The sequence below is a fragment of the Anolis sagrei genome, chromosome 3 (genome assembly GCF_037176765.1).
Source record: "Anolis sagrei isolate rAnoSag1 chromosome 3, rAnoSag1.mat, whole genome shotgun sequence".
Taxonomy (NCBI): Eukaryota; Metazoa; Chordata; class Lepidosauria; order Squamata; family Dactyloidae; genus Anolis; species Anolis sagrei.
The window spans coordinates 274119323-274140420 of NC_090023.1; the positions used below are offsets into that span (position 1 = coordinate 274119323).

The window sequence follows — 21098 nt, forward strand, 5'->3', positions numbered from 1 at the left end:
CAGTCCAACCCCATTCCGCCAAGAAGCAGGAATATTGCATTCAAAGCACCCCTGACAGATGGCCATCCAGCCTCATAGAATCCTAGAGTGGGAAGAGACCTCCTGGGCCATCCTCCAGTCCAACCCCATTCTGCCAAGAAGCAGGAATATTGCATTCAAAGCACCCTGACAGATGGCCATCCAGCCTCATAGAATCCTAGAGTGGGAAGAGACCTCCTGGGCCATCCTCCAGTCCAACCCCATTCCGCCAAGAAGCAGGAATTTTGCATTCAAAGCACCCCTGGCAGATGGCCATCCAGCCTCATAGAATCCTAGAGTTGGAAGAGACCTCCTGGGCCATCCTCCAGTCCAACCCCATTCCGCCAAGAAGCAGGAATATTGCATTCAAAGCACCCCTGACAGATGGCCATCCAGCCTCATAGAATCCTAGAGTGGGAAGAGACCTCCTGGGCCATCCTCCAGTCCAACCCCATTCCGCCAAGAAGCAGGAATATTGCATTCAAATCACCCCTGACAGATGGACATCCAGCCTCATAGAATCCTAGAGTGGGAAGAGACCTCCTGGGCCATCCTCCAGTCCAACCCCATTCCGCCAAGAAGCAGGAATTTTGCATTCAAAGCACCCCTGGCAGATGGCCATCCAGCCTCATAGAATCCTAGAGTGGGAAGAGACCTCCTGGGCCATCCTCCAGTCCAACCCCATTCCGCCAAGAAGCAGGAATATTGCATTCAAAGCACCCCTGACAGATGGCCATCCAGCCTCATAGAATCCTAGAGTGGGAAGAGACCTCCTGGGCCATCCTCCAGTCCAACCCCATTCCGCCAAGAAGCAGGAATTTTGCATTCAAAGCACCCCTGGCAGATGGCCATCCAGCCTCATAGAATCCTAGAGTGGGAAGAGACCTCCTGGGCCATCCTCCAGTCCAACCCCATTCCGCCAAGAAGCAGGAATATTGCATTCAAATCACCCCTGACAGATGGACATCCAGCCTCATAGAATCCTAGAGTGGGAAGAGACCTCCTGGGCCATCCTCCAGTCCAACCCCATTCTGCCAAGAAGCAGGAATATTGCATTCAAAGCACCCTGACAGATGGCCATCCAGCCTCATAGAATCCTAGAGTGGGAAGAGACCTCCTGGGCCATCCTCCAGTCCAACCCCATTCCGCCAAGAAGCAGGAATTTTGCATTCAAAGCACCCCTGGCAGATGGCCATCCAGCCTCATAGAATCCTAGAGTGGGAAGAGACCTCCTGGGCCATCCTCCAGTCCAACCCCATTCTGCCAAGAAGCAGGAATATTGCATTCAAAGCACCCTGACAGATGGCCATCCAGCCTCATAGAATCCTAGAGTGGGAAGAGACCTCCTGGGCCATCCTCCAGTCCAACCCCATTCCGCCAAGAAGCAGGAATTTTGCATTCAAAGCACCCCTGGCAGATGGCCATCCAGCCTCATAGAATCCTAGAGTGGGAAGAGACCTCCTGGGCCATCCTCCAGTCCAACCCCATTCCGCCAAGAAGCAGGAATATTGCATTCAAAGCACCCCTGACAGATGGCCATCCAGCCTCATAGAATCCTAGAGTGGGAAGAGACCTCCTGGGCCATCCTCCAGTCCAACCCCATTCTGCCAAGAAGCAGGAATATTGCATTCAAAGCACCCTGACAGATGGCCATCCAGCCTCATAGAATCCTAGAGTGGGAAGAGACCTCCTGGGCCATCCTCCAGTCCAACCCCATTCCGCCAAGAAGCAGGAATATTGCATTCAAAGCACCCCTGGCAGATGGCCATCCAGCCTCATAGAATCCTAGAGTGGGAAGAGACCTCCTGGGCCATCCTCCAGTCCAACCCCATTCCGCCAAGAAGCAGGAATATTGCATTCAAAGCACCCCTGACAGATGGCCAGCCAGCCTCATAGAATCCTAGAGTGGGAAGAGACCTCCTGGGCCATCCTCCAGTCCAACCCCATTCCGCCAAGAAGCAGGAATATTGCATTCAAAGCACCCCTGACAGATGGCCAGCCAGCCTCATAGAATCCTAGAGTGGGAAGAGACCTCCTGGGCCATCCTCCAGTCCAACCCCATTCCGCCAAGAAGCAGGAATATTGCATTCAAAGCACCCCGGCAGATGGCCATCCAGCCTCATAGAATCCTAGAGTGGGAAGAGACCTCCTGGGCCATCCTCCAGTCCAACCCCATTCCGCCAAGAAGCAGGAATATTGCATTCAAAGCACCCCTGACAGATGGCCAGCCAGCCTCATAGAATCCTAGAGTGGGAAGAGACCTCCTGGGCCATCCTCCAGTCCAACCCCATTCCGCCAAGAAGCAGGAATACTGCATTCAAAGCACCCCTGGCAGATGGCCATCCAGCCTCATAGAATCCTAGAGTGGGAAGAGACCTCCTGGGCCATCCTCCAGTCCAACCCCATTCCGCCAAGAAGCAGGAATATTGCATTCAAAGCACCCCTGACAGATGGCCAGCCAGCCTCATAGAATCCTAGAGTGGGAAGAGACCTCCTGGGCCATCCTCCAGTCCAACCCCATTCCGCCAAGAAGCAGGAATATTGCATTCAAAGCACCCCTGGCAGATGGCCATCCAGCCTCATAGAATCCTAGAGTGGGAAGAGACCTCCTGGGCCATCCTCCAGTCCAACCCCATTCCGCCAAGAAGCAGGAATATTGCATTCAAAGCACCCCTGGCAGATGGCCATCCAGCCTCATAGAATCCTAGAGTGGGAAGAGACCTCCTGGGCCATCCTCCAGTCCAACCCCATTCCGCCAAGAAGCAGGAATATTGCATTCAAATCACCCCTGACAGATGGACATCCAGCCTCATAGAATCCTAGAGTGGGAAGAGACCTCCTGGGCCATCCTCCAGTCCAACCCCATTCCGCCAAGAAGCAGGAATATTGCATTCAAAGCACCCCTGGCAGATGGCCATCCAGCCTCATAGAATCCTAGAGTGGGAAGAGACCTCCTGGGCCATCCTCCAGTCCAACCCCATTCCGCCAAGAAGCAGGAATATTGCATTCAAATCACCCCTGACAGATGGACATCCAGCCTCATAGAATCCTAGAGTGGGAAGAGACCTCCTGGGCCATCCTCCAGTCCAACCCCATTCCGCCAAGAAGCAGGAATATTGCATTCAAAGCACCCCTGGCAGATGGCCATCCAGCCTCATAGAATCCTAGAGTGGGAAGAGACCTCCTGGGCCATCCTCCAGTCCAACCCCATTCCGCCAAGAAGCAGGAATTTTGCATTCAAAGCACCCCTGGCAGATGGCCATCCAGCCTCATAGAATCCTAGAGTTGGAAGAGACCTCCTGGGCCATCATCCAGCCCAACCCCATTCTGCCAAGAAGCAGGAATATTGCATTCAAAGCACCCCTGACAGATGGCCATCCAGCCTCATAGAATCCAAGAGTTGGAAGAGACCTCCTGGGCCATCATCCAGTCCCACCTCATTTTGCCAAGAAGCAGGAATATTGCATTCAAAGCACCCCTGACAGATGCCCATCCAGCCTCATAGAATCCTAGAATTGGAGGAGACCTCCTGGGCCATCATCCAGTCCAACCCCATTCTGCCAAGAAGCAGGAATACTGCATTCAAAGCACCCCTGACAGATGGCCATCCAGCCTCATAGAATCAAAGAGTGGGAAGAGACCTCCTGGGCCATCATGCAGTCCAACCCCATTCCGCCAAGAAGCAGGAATATTGCATTCAAAGCACCCCTGACAGATGGCCATCCAGCCTCATAGAATCCTAGAGTTGGAAGAGACCTCCTGGGCCATCCTCCAGTCCAACCCCATTCCGCCAAGAAGCAGGAATATTGCATTCAAAGCACCCCTGACAGATGGCCATCCAGCCTCATAGAATCCAAGAGTTGGAAGAGACCTCCTGGGCCATCCTCCAGTCCAACCCCATTCCGCCAAGAAGCAGGAATATTGCATTCAAAGCACCCCTGACAGATGGCCATCCAGCCTCATAGAATCCTAGAGTTGGAAGAGACCTCTTGGGCCATCCTCCAGTCCAACCCCATTCCGCCAAGAAGCAGGAATATTGCATTCAAAGCACCCCTGACAGATGGCCATCCAGCCTCATAGAATCCAAGAGTTGGAAGAGACCTCCTGGGCCATCCTCCAGTCCAACCCCATTCTGCCAAGAAGCAGGAATATTGCATTCAAAGCACCCCTGACAGATGGCCATCCAGCCTCATAGAATCCTAGAGTTGGAAGAGACCTCCTGGGCCATCCTCCAGTCCAACCCCATTCCGCCAAGAAGCAGGAATATTGCATTCAAAGCACCCCTGACAGATGGCCATCCAGCCTCATAGAATCCTAGAGTTGGAAGAGACCACCTGGGCCATCATCCAGTCCAACCCCATTCCGCCAAGAAGCAGGAATATTGCATTCAAAGCACCCCTGACAGATGGCCATCCAGCCTCTGTTTAAAAGTCTCCAAAGAAGGAGCCTCCACCACACTCCCTCCGGGGCAGAGAGTTCCACTGCTGAACGGCTCTCACAGTCAGGAAGTTCTTCCTCAGGTTCAGATGGAATCTCCTTTCTCTCTTGGCGCCAACTCACCTGCCCACGTTCAGGACCTTGTGCCAGGTCAGCCTGGACTCCAGCTTCCTGTGGGCGAGGGCAATGACCCGGAAGCCCTGCCTGGTGTACTCTTCCAGGATGCGCTCAAAGTCCTGGGGGACTGGCAGGAGAAGACGGGGAGAAGTCGGTCACAAAAGGGGACACACACCCCCACCCCACCCCCATGCAAGAGTGCCAGGCTCCCTCCACTTCCTCTCCCCACCCCCACTCCCCACGCATACACACCTGTTTCCTGCTTGCAGAGCCCGGCCACCACCTCGGGGGCCCCCTTGACATAGGCGTCCATGCGCTTCTGCCCCAGGGCCCGGGCCACCACGCACATCCGCTGCAGAGCCGAGGAGAAGGGGAACTGCCGCACTATCCCGATCTCGTAGCCGGACTGGAGGGCCAGTGGCCGGAGGAGGAGGAGGAGATGGTCAAGAGGGGGAGGAGGAAGAGGGGGGGGGGCACACCAGGGGAGGGGGAGAAGGAGGTACTCACCGAGAGTTCAAAGAGCTCCTGCCAAGAGAGAGGGAATGAGACACAGAGGAACAGGCCGTGAGGGGCAGGAAGGCCTCATCATCGCCTCCCCAATTTGTAGAATCACAGCAACACAAGGCGGAAGGAGGAGACCACACAGGCCATCCAATCCAGCTCCCTCCTGCCATGTGCAGGAACACACACAATCAAAGCACCCCCAACAGATGCCCATGCAGCCATTGCTTCCCCAGCACATCCCAGCAGAACATCTCCCAACGTGAGATCAAGGTTGTGAAGATCTTCTGGAGGGGCCCTGCTCTTGGTCCCACCACCCTCGCAATCGCGTCTGGTGGGGACGAGGGACAGGGCCTTCTCGGTGGTGGCCCCTCGGCTCTGGAACTCCCTCCCATTGGAGATTAGAACTGCCCCTTCTCTCCTGACTTTTAGAAAACTGGTGAAAACCTGGCTCTGGAATTTAGCATTTGATGAGTGAGTCAATAACTCCTGACTACACGGACGGACGGCGATGAATTGTGACTTCATTCTGACGACTTGGCCTTATGTAATTATATGATTGTATTTTAATGTGTTAGTGTATTATGGGATGTGATGTTTTAAACTATTGTTTATGAATCTTTTGTTGTGAACCGGACTGAGTCCCTCTGCGGAGGTCGAGAAGACTGGTATATAAAAGTTCTAAATAAAAAAAAATAAATAAATAAACGTGAGCCAGAATGGAGTCGTGGCCTTGGGTCAGCAGCCATGGCTTCGTGGCTCAGTCCCAAGAGGAAGAAGAAGCTCCTTCCCAGGAACAGAAGGAGAACCCTCCAGGCCCCAGGAGCCACTGCGGGCCCCTCAGCCAGGCCACTGCCACCCAGCCAACCCTTGACCTTGGAGTGGCTCCTTTTGTGCCTTAGGCCCATCTCCAACTATGGCGCCCTTTTCCTGGGGTCCTCTCAGCCAGACCGCTTTGCCCTTGGGGCCGAGAGAGTGTGACTTTCCAAGGCCAGCAAGTGCATTGCTGGACTGAGCTGACCCCTGGGCCCAGGTCCAAGACTGCAACCACCACTCTCCAAACTTCCCGAGAGTTGTCCTGGCTGTTCCATAGCTTGCCTTTGCCTTCCTCTGAGGCTGAGAGAGCAGGGCACACAGAAGTCCCCCTGGGCCATAATCTGGGCCCTGGTCTCCAAACCACGACCCCACACTAGATCTCTTCCTCAAAAGGTCCAACCTCTTGGCACAGCGCTGTGGCTTCCCTTCTGGCATTTCCTTCGTGCCCCTGTGGCTACGGGACACTCTATAACAGGGGTCCTCAAACTAAGTCCTGGGGGCCGAATACGGCCCTCCAAGGTCATTTGCCCGGCCCTCGCTCAGGATCAACGTAAGACTGAAACTACTTGAAAGCACACCACAACAATAACAACATCCTATCTCATCAGCCAAAAGCAGGTCCACACTTCCCGTTGAATTACTAATAAGTTTATATTTGTTAAAATTGTTATTCATTTTAATTATTGTATTGTTTTAAAGCCGCTTTTTCTTTTGCACTACAAATAAGATATGTGCAGTGTGCATAGGAATTCATGCATGTTTTTTTTTTTCAAATTATAATCCGGCCCTCCAACAGTTTGAGGGACTGTGACCTGGCCCTCGGTTTAAAAAGTTTGAGGACCCCTGCTCTATAACTTTTGGATCCACTCAAGACATGCTCTCCCAGGAAATGTGGGGTAACATGACTTCTTTACTGAAATCTAATGCTCACTTTTTTGGGCTTAATTACCTTCCCAAAATAAGAATGTGCATTCGATTCGCGTGATATGGTTATCTCAGGGCTGAGCCAAAGCAAAAGGGGAAGACACTTCAGGAGCTCCTCTTTGAGGGACGCCATCCCTCATTTAATGGCTTAATGCTATGCAGTGCTGGGGAGTTGTAGTTTGGTGGGGTATCAGCATTCTTGAGCCGGGGCAGTTTTTTTTTTGTCATGTCAGGAGCAACTTGAGAAACTGCAAGTCGCTTCTGGTGTGAGAGAATTGGCCGTCTGCAAGGATGTTGCCCAGGGGACGTTGCCCAAATGTTTTTGATGTTTGACTTCTCACAAGGATGGTCAAACATGTTGATGCGGATGGCTAGGACGGTTTTAAATGGTGTATTTTAGTATTTTGATAAATGTTTTTTTTTTAATGTTTATGTAAGGTAAAGGTAGTCCCCTGACACTAAGTCCAGTCATGTCTGACTCTGGGACTCTGGTGCTCATCTCCATTTCTAAGCCGAAGAGCCCGCATTGTCCGTAGACACCTCCAAGGTCGTGTGGCCACTGGCATGACTGCATGGAGTGCCATTACCTTCCTGCCGGAGCGGTACCTATTGATCTACTCACATTTCCATGTTTTCGAACTGCTAGGTTGGCAGAAGCTAGGGCTGACAGCAGAAGCTCATGCCACTCCCCGGAATCGAACCTGCAACCTTTCGATCAACAAGCTCAGCAGCTCAGCGCTTTAACCCACTGCGCCACCAGGGGCTCCTATGTTTATGTATTGTATGTGAATTTGTGTCCCGGCATTGAATGTTTGCCGTGTATGAGCTGTGCTCCGCCCTGAGTCCCCTTCGTTGGGGTGAAAAGAGCAGAATATAAATGTTTTAATTTCAAATAAATAAATAAATGTCCCCTTTGCATGAGGAGCTGGAGCTGACAGAGGGAGCTCATCCGCCCTCTCCCCAGATTCGAGCATGTGACCTTTCGGTCTTCAGTCCTGCCGGTATAGGGGTTTAATCCACTGCACCTTTCATAGAATCATAGAATCCTAGAGTTGGAAGAGACCTCCTGGGCCATCATCCAGTCCAACCCCATTCTGCCAAGAAGCAGGAATATTGCATTCAAAGCACCCCTGACAGATGGCCATCCAGCCTCATAGAATCCTAGAGTTGGGAGAGACCACCTGGGCCATCATCCAGTCCAACCCCATTCTGCCAAGAAGCAGGAATATTGCATTCAAAGCACTCCTGACAGATGGCCATCCAGCCTCTCTGTTTAAAAGCTTCCAAAGAAGGAGCCTCCACCACACTCCGGGGCAGAGAGTTCCACTGCTGAACGGCTCTCACAGTCAGGAAGTTCTTTCTCATGTTCAGATGGAATCTCCTTTCTTGTACTTTGAAGCCATGGCTCCATTGCGTCCTAGTCTCCAGGGAAGCAGAAAGGAAGCTTGCTCCCTCCTCCTCCCTGTGGCTTCCTCTCACATATTATACATGGCTCTCATCATATCTCCTCTCAGCCTTCTCTTCTTCAGGCTAAACATGCCCAGCTCCTTAAGCCGCTCCTCATAGGGCTTGTTCTCCAGACCTTTGATCATTTGAGTCGCCCTCTTTCTCTGGACACATTCCAGCTTGTCAATATCTCTCTTGAATTGTGGTGCCCAGAATTGGACACAATATTCCAGATGTGGTCTAACCAAAGCGGAATAGAGCATGGGGAGCATGACTTCCTTAGATCTAGACACTAGGCTCCTATTGATGCCTGAGGCCAAAATCCCATTGGCTTTTTTTGCCGCTTTGGGGCTCCTAGCCGGGGCAGTGAAATAAGTGCATTCACTCTGCAGCACAGGTGCATCCCAAGGTTCCTTCTCCATTGCAGAAAGCTTTAGTGTTCTGGCACTTGTGGAATTATAAGCAGACCACAACTGCAATGCACGTCTTTTGTGGACAAATGGTAAAAAAAGATCACTTTTCGCCACTGCGCATTACATTCACCAGGAATTATTATTATTATTATTATTATTATTATTATTATTATTATTATTTACTTCATGTATATCATAGAATCCTAGAATCCAAGAGTTGGAAGAGACCTGGTTGGCCATCCAGTCCAACCCCATTCTGCCAAGAAGCAGGAATATTGCATTCAAATCACCCCTGACAGATGGCCATCCAGCCTCTGCTTAAAAGCTTCCAAAGAAGGAGCCTCCACCACACTCCGGGGCAGAGAGTTCCACTGCTGAACGGCTCTCACAGTCAGGAAGTTCTTCCTCATGTTCAGATGGAATCTCCTCTCTTGTAGTTTGAAGCCATTGTTCCGCGTCCTAGTCTCCGTGTCCTAGTCTCCTAGTCTCCATATATCGCTTTTCTCAGCACTTGGGCGGTTTTTTTGGTTTCAGGGTTTTGAAAATGGAGGTGTGCATTAGATGTGATGGCTGCCAGGTGGCAAAGCGCCCCCCCTCCCCTCCCCTCCCCTTCCCTTACCATGTCTGTGTCGGCGGCAGGCTTGGCTTCCGGGAGGAGCTGCTTGGGTGGCCGGACCACGGTGGGCATGATCTGGTTGTGGAGGGCCGTCTCCTCCTCCGTCGCTTCCTCCAGGATCTGAGGGAAAGAGGTGCGTGAGTGAGTGGTGCACGGAAACTGACCAGCCTTCCCCTCAGCCCCAGAAGCACCCCCACTGGCAAGCCCCCCCCCCCCCAAGCATTCCCCTTTTAAGCACAGAGCCATTGGGGGTGGGGACGGGACCCCTTGGGGCCTGCCTGCTGTCATGTTTGGCGGCTCTGTTTCCTAGATCTGAGTGGCCCAAAGGGGTTGGGCTTCCTGCCTTCACGCGCCCCCCCACCCCACCCCCACCCCCCTTCCCCAAAGTAGTATTTCGTGTGCCTGATTTGAGAAGGGAGCACCTGGAGACCTCTCTCTGCCTCAAGAGGCCTCCGACACACCTTCCAAAATTAAGGAATGCTTCTTTTGTCCACCTACTCTTGAGTATGGGACACTCTCCCTGCAACAATACAAGGGAATGTGTAACCTTCTTTCTAAACCTTCCCAGGGCATCATCCGGCGTGTCTCCTCTCCTGCCCTCAGCTCCGGTATGCTCTGCTATAGTGAGTGACCATCCCTGACCTTTGACCCCTCTATCCCTCCCCCAACCCCGTGCGCCCCCCCCCCCCCCCGCTGCCACTGGCCACTCACCCATCCGGTGGCTGCGAACATCTTGAGGTCGAGGGGGTCCCCCGAGAGCAGCCCCTCGATCTTGGTGAGGGAGTGGCAGGTGGCCATGCAGGCCACAAAGGGGGTCTTGACCAGGGCCTGGCTGCAGGGCTGCTCCTCCGGCGGAAGGAAGCTGAGCGAGGGAGGGAGGGAGGAGGGAAAGCCCATGATGGGACACGCCACTGACCTGCCCTAAGACCCTCCCCAATCTCTGCCCCTCTACATGTCATGTCCACACTCCACAGGGAAGACCCATGGCAGCCAGGTTGGAAAAGGGGGGAAATACATGTGTGGACCGAGACCCAGGACTTACCTGGAGTTCTCCACCCGATGGATCCCCCAAAGGTCCAGCCCGTCCTCGGTCAGGGTTCCTGTCTGGTGATGAGGAGGGAGAGATGGCATTCAAAAGCTCCTGGCCTCACTTACTAGCCACTCCCCTGTATTCCTTTGCAGTGTCCCAGGTGTGCTTTCTTCCCAAGATGGCGAGCCAGGTGGAAATGCTCACCCTCTGTTTAAATCAGTGGTTCTCGACCTGTGGATCCCTAGATGTTTTGGCCTTCAACGCCCGGAAATCCTAAAAGCTGGTAAACTGTTTGGGATTTCTGGGAGTTGTAGGCCAAAACACCTGGGGAGGGACCCACAGGTTGAGAACCACTAGTTTAAATGGAATGAGCTCGTAAATGGAACTTTAAAAGTCAGTTACAATAAAAGCAAACTGAACCCAGAAATCTCACTAATTACCTAGTTACCATTATTATTGTTGTTATTATTAATACCTATAGAATCATAGAATCCAAGAGTTGGAAGAGACCTCCTGGGCCTTCATCCAGTCCAACCCCATTCTGCGAAGAAGCAGGAATATTGCATTCAAATCACCCCTGACAGATGGCCACCCAGCCTCTGTTCCAAAGCTTCCAAAGGAGCCTCCACCACACTCCCTCCGGGGCAGAGAGTTCCACCGCTGAACGGCTCTCACAGTCAGGAAGTTCTTCCTAATGTTCAGATGGAATCTCCTCTCTTGTAGTTTGAAGCCATTGTTCCCTTGCGCCCTATTCTCCAAGGAAGCAGAAAACAAGCTTGCTCCCTCCTCCTCCCTGTGGCTTCCTCTCACATATTTATACATGGCTATCATATCTCCTCTCAGCCTTCTCTTCTTCAGGCTAAACATGCCCAGCTCCTTAAGCCGCTCCTCATGGGGCTTGTTCTTGATCATTTGAGTCGCCCACCTCTGGACACATTCCAGCTTACAGTCAATATCTCTCTTGAATTGTGGTGCCCAGAATTGGATACAATATTCCAGATGTGGTCTAACCAAAGCAGAATAGAGCATGGGTAGCATGACTTCCTTAGATCTAGACACTATGCTCCTCTTGATGCAGGCCAAAATCCCATTGGCTTTTTTTGCCGCCACATCACATTCCTGGCTCATGTTTAACTTGTTGTCCACGAGGACTCCAAGATCTTTTTCACACGTACTGCTCTCGAGCCAGGCATATTTTTTCTCTTACATTGAAGGCATTTCAATACAATTTAAAATCTACCAATAGACAAAGATTAAAAGAGAATTAAGCATCAAAAACCTATTCCAAGCGAAAAGCCCCCCACCACCAGCAGCAGCAGCAGCCCCTGACTTGAGGTAAAAAGCCTTTGCCTTAAAAGCCAGCTCAGCATTTTTGGGGCTAGTTTCTCTCCCTTCGGGGCTGCCTCTGCCTGCCTTCCATACCCACCAGCGACCGTAAAGGACCTTAAAGGAAGGGGGCACTGGACCCCCGCTCCACAGTCACCCTGACCTCGGCCACCTGCTGCTTCCTGCACTGAGGAGAGGCAGGGCAGTGGGCCAAACAGGCCACCCTCAGGGCCCACCTGATGTCCATGAACTGGCCCCACAGACAGCAAGGGGCGACCCTCCCCAGATCAGGGCCCACGAGGGCTCCCCCCCCCCAACACCCAACACAAACGGAGGTCGAGGGGGCACCTTGTCAAAGCAGACCAGGTTGAGCTGCCCGCAGATGTTGATCCTCTGGGGGCTGATGCAGAAGATGCCCACTCTCTTGAGCCGCCGCTGCGCGTAGACGATGCCCGCCGTCATGGCCGCCGGAAGCGCCGGAGGGACGGTGATGGTGATGATGTCCAGGGACTCGATGACAATGATCTCGGCCGGAACCTGCCCACAAACCAGGCACAGAGCTCAGGAGGGATGCCGGGTGGCCCCAGACAAAAGGGGGAGCAGCCAAGCATGCCCCCACCCCCAACAAGGGGTCCCCAGAGAACTCGAGAGGCTACAATTCGAGTTTGAATCAGGGGTGCATTGGCCCCCGAGAAGAGGAATTAGAGGCAGCAGCGGCTTCCCCATAAGAAACCAGAACAGAGGGGATGTGGAGGAAATTGCACCATGTTTTGAGTCCCTTGAAAGGCCCCTGAAAGAGAGGGGGGGGGGGTCAGAATGCAAGGAAAAGACCACCATTGCCCCCTAGTGGACACAATGGACCATCAATGGACTGTTTTATTATTATTTTTCAAGATTTGTGTTTGACCAAAAGTGGGAGAAAGGCCCCCTGCGGTCAGGGTCAGATTCCTTTCTGATGATCCCTAAAGTGTGGGGATTCTGGAGAAAAAAGGGTTTGAGACCTATGGGGCCATTGGGGGGGGGGGGGGGGGAGAGAGGCAGTCAGCAGAGGAGCCTCCGGGGGTGCCAGGGTGGGGCGGCCGGACCCTCTGTGCACCCACTGCCCATTTCTTCCGGTGAGGAATGTTGGAGCATGCAAGGAATCAGTGAGTGTGTGTGTGTTGCCGGTAAAATAAGACGCATGAAGCAGATTGGTCTGGCAATGCCCAGGGAGCAGGCTGAGCCTGGGACTTGTGGATACTATCACATTTTTGTTCAGGCTTGAGCTATGCAGATACAGAGAGAAAAGAAGAGAAAGACAGAGTGTGCTCTTGCTTTATGAGGTGCTGAAGGAGTTTATCCGCATGGACAAAGACCATTTTAAATCTCTCATAAAAGGACATGATGTGAGTTGGTGTGAGGACTGAATATGACAACATGGTTTTACAATTTTTATTGTTCACTGGTTAGATGTTTTTAGATATATTGTAATGTGAAGTTTATTTTTATTGATGTATGTATTTTATATATGGCATCAAATTGTGCTGATTGTTTGCCGCTGAGTTGCCTTTGTGCTGATATAAATAAATAAATAAATAAATAAACTGATCACATTGGACATATGTTGTTCTGAATTAAGAAAACTACTTGTCCTTTACTATTCACCTGTGTGGCATATTTTCTTTCTCTAGCAAGGCAGTGTGTGAGCTGATCAAATGTGAACTACACGTGGTTTATTTTACATTATGCCCCAAGGAAGGGGGTCCCAGGCTCAAGGAGGCAAAAGGGCCAACTGCCTCTTTCCCGCAGGGCAACTGGCGGCCTGCTCTGAGGTCCCTGCTGAGCGGTCCTCAGGCCAAGCTCTGGCCCTGGTGCAAAGGCCATGAGTAAGGGGCAGGCTCCCTACAATCATGAAAGGGGCCCCAAGGGCCACCCAGTCCAGCCCCCTCCTGCCCAGAAGGAAAGCACCATCCAGCCTCTCTTTCAAGACCTCCAGAGAAGGCTTTTTCCTGTCCAGACAAGGAAGAAGGTTTGCACACCCCTCCCGGGCAGCTTCCCTGACCCTCTGCTCAGAGACTCGATCCCAAGGGCCAAGGGAGACCCCAAAGGGGAAAGGGTAAGAGGCAGGGGCTGCCTCCATGGAATCTGCCGGCCGAAGGGCTTGAAGAGGGATGCAACTTGGGGCAGGCCTACCTGGTGAAGAATGCTGATGACCACCGTGTAGAGGAACCCGACAGCTGCCACTGCGACCAGGCAGAGCAGGAACATGTAGGCATCGCGGTAGAGCTTGAAGTCCATGGGCTTTGGGTACAGGATGGAGCGGATGAGCTGCCCTTTCGAAGTGCTGAAGCCTGGAACACCAAGAGCGGATTTCCCAGCATGACCCGGGAGCACACCCAACACCAGAAGGATGGGATGAGGGTGATGTAAGGATTATTATTATTATTATTATTATTATTACTGTATATACTCAAGTATAAGCCTAGTTTTTCATCCCTCCGCCTTGGCTTATACTCAAATCAAGGTTATTTATTATTTTACTATGTTATTGTTGTTATTATTGTTATTATTATTATTATTATTATTATTATTAATATTATTATTATAAATTTATCATTTTACTCTATTATTATTATTGTTATTATTATTACACTTATTTTACTCTATTATTACTATTATTATATTTCTATTATTTTACACTATTATTATTATTATAACATTTATGATTTTCCTCTTTTTATTATTATTGGAAAGATACTTAAGCATATTTACACTGAAGATTAGAATAATGGTTTAATCAGAGTTGGGGAGTCTTAGCTTACATTTCAGTTTTATGTAAATATTCAAAAACATTTAACCTCCTGATGCCTCAATTAATGTCATTTTATTGAATCATAGAATCATAGAATCCTAGAGTTGGGAGAGACCTCCTGGGCCATCATCCATTCCAGCCCCATTCTGCCAAGAAGCAGGAATATTGCATTCAAAGCACCCCTGACAGATGGCCACCCAGCCTCTGTTTCAAAGCTTCCAAAGAAGGAGCCTCCACCACACTCCCTCTGGGGCAGAGAGTTCCACTGCTGAACGGCTCTCACAGTCAGGAAGTTCTTCCTCGTGTTCAGGTGGAATCTCCTCTCTTGTAGTTTGAAGCCATGGCTCCCTTGCGTCCTAGTCTCCAAGGAAGCAGAAAACAAGCTTGCTCCCTCCTCCTCCCTGTGGCTTCCTCTCACATATTTATACATGGCTATCATATCTCCTATATGATAGGAGATATTGGTATCTATTTTTATTTTGAAATCTACCCATAGCTGCTGCATTTCCCACCCTCGGCTTATACTTGAGTTAATCAGTTTTCCCAGTTTTTTTGTGGTAAAATTGGGTGCTTCGGCTTATATTTGGGTCAGCTTATACTCAAGCATATACGGTATTATTATTATTATTATTATTATTATGTTTATTATGTTTATCCTGCACCCAATACGCAGGCAAGAAGACACCTATTCCCTGCCAGGATCCGCATCTTGCCATATTCCACCAAAACACCCAACCCCCGACTAGACCAGAGGCAGCGGCCAGACTCTCTCTGCCACTTGTGGCGCCCCTCAAGTGTGGAGTGAGGGGAGTGAGACTTACCCGTCCGGACGACGACAGCCCTGACGACCTCCCCGGAGTAGAAGCGGGTCTGGATTACGGTGGTGCCGCAAAAGAGCGTGTGCCTGCGGTGCCCTTCGGGGCTGTACGCCTCGTCCACCGCAGCCCTGGGGTCCTCTGAGGGGTTGGGCAGGTTGGTTTTGGTGACCGGGACACTTTCGCCTGGAGAGGAAGGAAGATAGGGCGGTCACTCCCGGCCACCAGGCCCACCCCACTGACTGGGGAATCCAAGGGGAGCCGCCGTTCCCTCACCCGTCAGCATGCTCTCGTTGACGATGCACGTCCCGCTGACCAAGACCGCGTCACAGGGCATGACCATCCCGTTCAGTGGGACCACAATGACATCTCCGGGCACAAGGTCCGTGGAAAGGATCTCTTCCACTCCTGGAGGTCAGAAACAGGTGTGCAAATGTGGGGAAAAAACCCACACACATGACAGAACTTTTGAACCGAGACCAAAAACCCAGAGTGCCTTGTGAGGCCGCATGGCCAGAGCAAGAAGTGCCCCAAACCCACAAAGATTGCTGTTCTGGAGTGTGAGAAGTGGCGGGGAGACCCAAGTGTCCTGCCACTGGTGTTTGTGCATGCCCACATGCATTCTGCCCAATGCAGTTTGCTGAAAGGACCTGGGGGTTCCCTGGGAGGGATTGCAATTTCCGCCGGACTCTGTACAGATACCCTAAGGGCCCACTTCCCCTCAAGATGAACCCCTGCCCCTCCCACCCCTCCCTGCCCCTTGCTGACCTTGACTGGCTCTGTTGACCGACACACGGATGATGCTGTGCGCAGCCACCATGTCATGGAGCATCCGGTATTGCTGGAGAAGGAGGGAACGAAAGAGAGGCACTTGACCAGCCGGATTGGCCCAAGAGGTCACTGACCGCCAGCTGCCCCTGCCCCACAGAGCTCTCTGGACCAGTGTGCAGGACTAAGGCCTTATTTTCTGGAAGGCAACCCCCGCCTGGTTGGAAGGGAGCCCCCCTCCTCCCAAAGAGCAAGGCTTGTGAATGGTGGGCACTTGCTGCACTCTCAGCCCAATACAGGCTGGCCTCAGAGGCAACCGGGACCAAGACGGGGGTCAAGGGTGCCAAGGGTGCCTTGAGGAACCTGGGCTTGTGCCTGAGCATCCTCCTGTGGGAGGGGCTCAAGGGTGCCTGCTCTATGGACAAGACGGCCTTGGAGGGGAGGGGCTGCAGACCTCACCTGCCAGTCATGTGATGGCCCCGGGAGGGGGTGGGGGGAGACAGGGGAGCGAGGCCGAGGGGCATACCTACCTTCCGGATGGTGTACAGGGAGCTGACCACGGATATCAGAGACATGACCACAATAGCGGCTGCGTAGTAGTAATATTCATCCGTGCTCCACAAGATCACACTGAACAGCTGGAAAATGTAAAAAGGATTGAGAACCTGGGGGGCGGATGGGGGGGGAGGGGGAGGGCAGGAGAGAGAGAGAGAAAGAGAGAGAGAGACAAAACTGGTCAGGATACGGACCTTCTGCAGGAGGATGCTTCGGCTCCGCTTCCCCCTCCCTCCCTTTGCAGCACCTGGAGGGGCTGTGGCCTGAGGAGAAGAGCCTTTGGCCGCAGCCCTTCAGGGTCCCCCACCCGGGGGGGGGGGGGGGAGGGACAGCAGACCCCCCAAGGCTAACCCAGAGTGTGCCCTTCTGCCGTTGCAACACCCAGCAGCCCACATCCCAGTATAATCACAATAATAATAATAATAATAATAGTAATAATAATAATAATAATAATGTATTTGTACCCCACCTGTCCCTGGCTGCCGCCACCTTTTCCCCACCCTGGAGATTTAAAGGCTTGTTGTGATTCTCCAGGTGGGTCAGGACCCCTTTCAGGTTCTGCCAGGTTGGGCTACGTTTGCATTCCACTCAAGAAAAGGGGCCACGAGGCACAAAGTGGGAAAGGCAGCGGAAACCCCCCAGAGCACACTGCTGCCTTGCGCTGCTGGCGACCCCCCCGCTACCAGGTGCAGAGTGGCCCTTTCCCCTTTCCTGGCTAGCTCATTTTGGGAAGCCCAACTCCTGGAGCAGCAGGGCCCAGACACCAAGTGCCAAAGGCTAGGATGGTTTTAAATGGTGTTATTTTAAATGGTGTATTTTAATATTTAGATACATGTTTTTTAATGTTTATGTATTGTACCCAGGCATTGAATGTTTGCCGTGTATATGCTGTGCTCTGCTCTGAGTCCCCTGCGGGGTGAGAAAGGCAGAATATAAATGTTTTAAATAAATAAATAAATAAAGGCCCTCCCCTCCCTCTTTGCACACGCACACACACACTCTCTCTCTCTCCCACACACACACACAAATAAAAGGTCCTTACCTCTTTGACCAAAAGTTTAAAAATGGAAGGCACTTTCACGGCAATTTCATTTACTCCATAGAACAATTTTCTGTATCAAAAGGTGATGAAAACAAAAGCATTGGCATGTTGTTTGCTGGCACTGAGATACCACTACGCTCCGGCTGAGGGACAAGCAAAGCCAAGCCGGAACAAGGAGTCAGGGGAGGAGGAGGAAAGGGAAGCGGGGAGGAAGAAGAGGGGCTGCCAGGACCCCCACTGCTCCCCCTGCAGGCACAGACCCATCACCACATCGTCGTCGATGGGAGAGGACACAAGGGCCATGCCCTCCCCACTGCCCCCCCCCCCTGCCAGAACTCGTAAGCTGCAGCTCTGGGGTCTCCTGTGGGGAATTGGGGGGGGGGGGGGTCTCCCAGGAAGGAACCCAGGTGAGAGAACTAAAGACATCAACCCAAAAAACCTGGGCCGACTTATCCACAGGTCAAGAAGAAGTAAAGACAGTACCGAGGCCTCTGGGGACCACTGCCACAGGCTTTGGGGCCAATACTATGGATTTGGATACAACCCCAGATATGCCGAGGGTCATTCTGCAGAAAGTGCATTTTACCAGGGATAAAGGACCGCTTCTAGGTTCTGCCAGGGTGGGCTACGCTTTCACCCCACTCAAGGAAAGGCTCCCTGGGCTGGTCAGCTTTCAGGTACAGAGAATACATCGACCCCTGGATATCTTGACCTAGGGTTTTTGGGTTGAGGTTTCAATATAGTAATATATGCTTGAGGATATAGAGCACACAGGCAGAAAGCCAGTGAATGTGGACAGCCCTCTGGGAGACGGATTCTGCTCCCACCACATGTCGGAAGTGGTGGCTGAGGGCTTTGGGCGCTCCCAGGAGGGAGGGTGCCACGTTGTTCCCCCCAAACGTCCTACCTGTAATCCTGCGTCCCCTTGGTCAGCCCTCTGCTGTGCTCCTTATGGATGGACAAACAGGAAGTGGACTCATCCAAGCCCCTGGGGAAGGGAGGGAGGGAGGGAGGGAGGACATCAGAAGAAACACACCTCGGAAGAGAAGGCTCCCTGGGGTCTTCACCTTCCCTATCTATTTCTCCTGCTGGACCTGAGAGCTGCTCCTGCTCATAGACAGTACCCCCCCCCCCCAAACCCCACAAGACCTTCAAACTCAGGAGGAGCCACAACAGGCAGGACATCCACGTCTTCCTTCGCATTCCCATTCAGTCCCAAGTTCTTACTTGATGGGGCCGAAGTTCTGGGCCGCCTCATTCCAGAAATACTTCATGCTGTGGTGGGTGAAGCACCGGATCTGTGGAAGCACACAAACACACAAGCTATTCGATCACAGCCAGACGTTCCTGGCAAAGCCACGCTAAGCTGCTACTGGGGGGGATTTGAGAGAAGGCGTGCGGCCTCATTGCCGCTCTGCCCCCCCTGCCCTGCCCTGCCCTGCCCTGGCTTGGTAATGGCATGCCTGGCTGCCTGACCAGAGGCCAGTTCCTCAAGGCAGTTGCGCCCAAAGGGAGACTGGAGCATCACACTCTGTGCTTGCAAGCTGGGGCAGGGGTCTGAAACCTTAACTGTTCTGGGGAGGGGGGAACAGAAAGTAAGTGGAGAAGGGGATCAGGAAAGAAAAGGGCTTTGTTTCCACTTTAGCCAGAAAAGGCTCTGCCGCCCTCTCGTGGGAGAAGGCACCCAAAAACCATGGGCTGAACTCAGTGTCCTGCATGGGGGGGGGGGGGGGTCTTCTTTTTCTTTTTTTTCCCCACCACAACCCCCACTTTGCCCCTGGGCCCCCAGTACCTCCTGCAGGTGGGCTTTGGGCCCGCTGCTGCCCAGGTCGGTCCTGCTCTCGTCAGAGGGAGTGACGTACAGGTGCCCGCTGCAGCCGTTGGCCACCTTCTCTGGCGCGTATTTTGGGGTCTGCAACGGATGGAGCCCCAAAGAGAGCACGGTGCGCACCTTTGCGCAAAACCACGTCTGGAATTCATCCTGGGGAGAGGAGCGGGGAGGGGGAGGAGCCTCAGAAATGGGCCTCCACATCCTCAGATGAAGCAGACATTGGCAAACACTGGGGGATGCACCTGTATCTAGAGCAAAGGTTTCAAAATGGCACAGGAGTCATTGAAGCAACGGGTGAGAGATACTGCCCTGGGAGAGCTCAGAGTCCGCTCAAATTCGTCAGGTTCCCCTAGGAACCTACCTGAACCTGAGCCATTCAAGTCAGGTAAGTATCTTAACAATCTCACAATCTCTAATTACCGCAGACTCTTCACAAAAGCAAGACTAAATGCATTTCCATCGGAGCTGCTAAATGGCAGGCTGTCTGGCATCCCCTACTCCCAAAGATTATGCCCGCGTGGTGGAAATGAAACAGAATCGCTAGAACACATCCTGTTGCCGTGTCGCTATTACTCTGACCATTCCCCACAAGGGAAGGTCAGACATCTTTTGGAGGACAAGCACCACGGAATCACCCTCACGGTGGCAAAGTTCCTCGCAGTGGTGGGAAGACTGAGAAAGAGCCTAGTCTCCCATCAAGGTATTCTCTGACACTGTGCGTCTGTATTGTATATTTCCCTGGTTACAAGGGATCTGTAAACTCTGTATGTTTACTATTTATTTAACAGCTGTGGATCCACGGACTGTAATAAAGTTCTGACTGTTACTGTATTATTATTAATTATTATTATTATTAAACTTTATTTGTCCCCCGCTAGCATCTCCCGAAGGATTCGATGCGGCTTACACAGGCCGAGGCCTCAACACACAACACAACAATACAATCTAAGCAAATCAAACAATTAAAAACAGACTAAAGCAAAATAAACAACAGGCACAATACAGTAAACACAATAAAACTGGGCCGGGCCAGAGCAATGGGTACAAGGATTAAAAGTGCTGATGTGACAGGAGGTGTATATAGGGCTTCCAGGGCAAGTGCGATGTGCGATGTGCAGCAGTCATTGGTTCTGGTAAAGTGCTTATGGGACTTGGTGGTGGAGATTTCCTAATCTGGGAAGGCGCATCGGAAAAGCCAGGTCTTCAAGTTCTTTCTGAAGGCAGCCAATGAAGGGGCCTGTCTAAGGTCTTTGGGGAGGGTGTTCCAGAGTCGGGGGGCCACCACGGAAAAGGCCCTGATCCCGGTGGGATCACGAGCAGGGCCTCTCCAGATGATCGAAGAGAACGCGTGGGTTCGTAGATGGAAATGCGGAAACTATACTGTATATCTAGAGCAATGAGGCACTGGCCCTGACCCAGAAACCTGCCATCTTGTTATTTACCTGTTTCCTTAGATCTAGGAAACTCAAGGTGTTTTCCTCCCTGCCTTCTTCCTCCCAAAAGAGTTCAGTGTGCCTTTACTCCCCTTTGTTTGAGAAGGGAGCATCAAGAGGCCCCTCTCTGCCTCAAAGGTAACTCAGAGGCATTGATGAAGGCTCAGCATTCAGGACTCTTCTGCCAAAGTTAGGTCACGTTGTGTTGTCAAAGGCTTT

General features: G+C 52.1%; 1 protein-coding gene across 5 annotated transcripts in view; it reads right to left on the reverse strand.

The window, feature by feature from the left end:
• ATP13A3 (ATPase 13A3) overlaps window positions 1-21098 on the reverse strand; it is a 72434-nt gene that overhangs the window by 27704 nt on the left and 23632 nt on the right. For 4 of the 5 annotated variants that reach the window (XM_067466179.1, XM_060767200.2, XM_067466178.1 and 1 more), the window contains exons 4-19: window positions 19408-19596; window positions 18843-18913; window positions 18523-18603; window positions 17616-17685; window positions 16549-16683; window positions 16019-16091; window positions 15527-15658; window positions 15257-15436; window positions 13817-13974; window positions 11993-12181; window positions 10331-10392; window positions 10000-10150; window positions 9292-9408; window positions 5080-5097; window positions 4825-4978; window positions 4579-4699 (exon numbers count right to left, since the gene is read on the reverse strand). In XM_067466179.1, the coding sequence (XP_067322280.1) occupies window positions 4579-4699; window positions 4825-4978; window positions 5080-5097; window positions 9292-9408; window positions 10000-10150; window positions 10331-10392; window positions 11993-12181; window positions 13817-13974; window positions 15257-15436; window positions 15527-15658; window positions 16019-16091; window positions 16549-16683; window positions 17616-17685; window positions 18523-18603; window positions 18843-18913; window positions 19408-19596 (1901 nt within the window). The remainder of the gene's footprint in view (window positions 1-4578; window positions 4700-4824; window positions 4979-5079; window positions 5098-9291; window positions 9409-9999; window positions 10151-10330; window positions 10393-11992; window positions 12182-13816; window positions 13975-15256; window positions 15437-15526; window positions 15659-16018; window positions 16092-16548; window positions 16684-17615; window positions 17686-18522; window positions 18604-18842; window positions 18914-19407; window positions 19597-21098) is intronic. The other variant, XM_067466177.1, reaches the window with a different exon arrangement.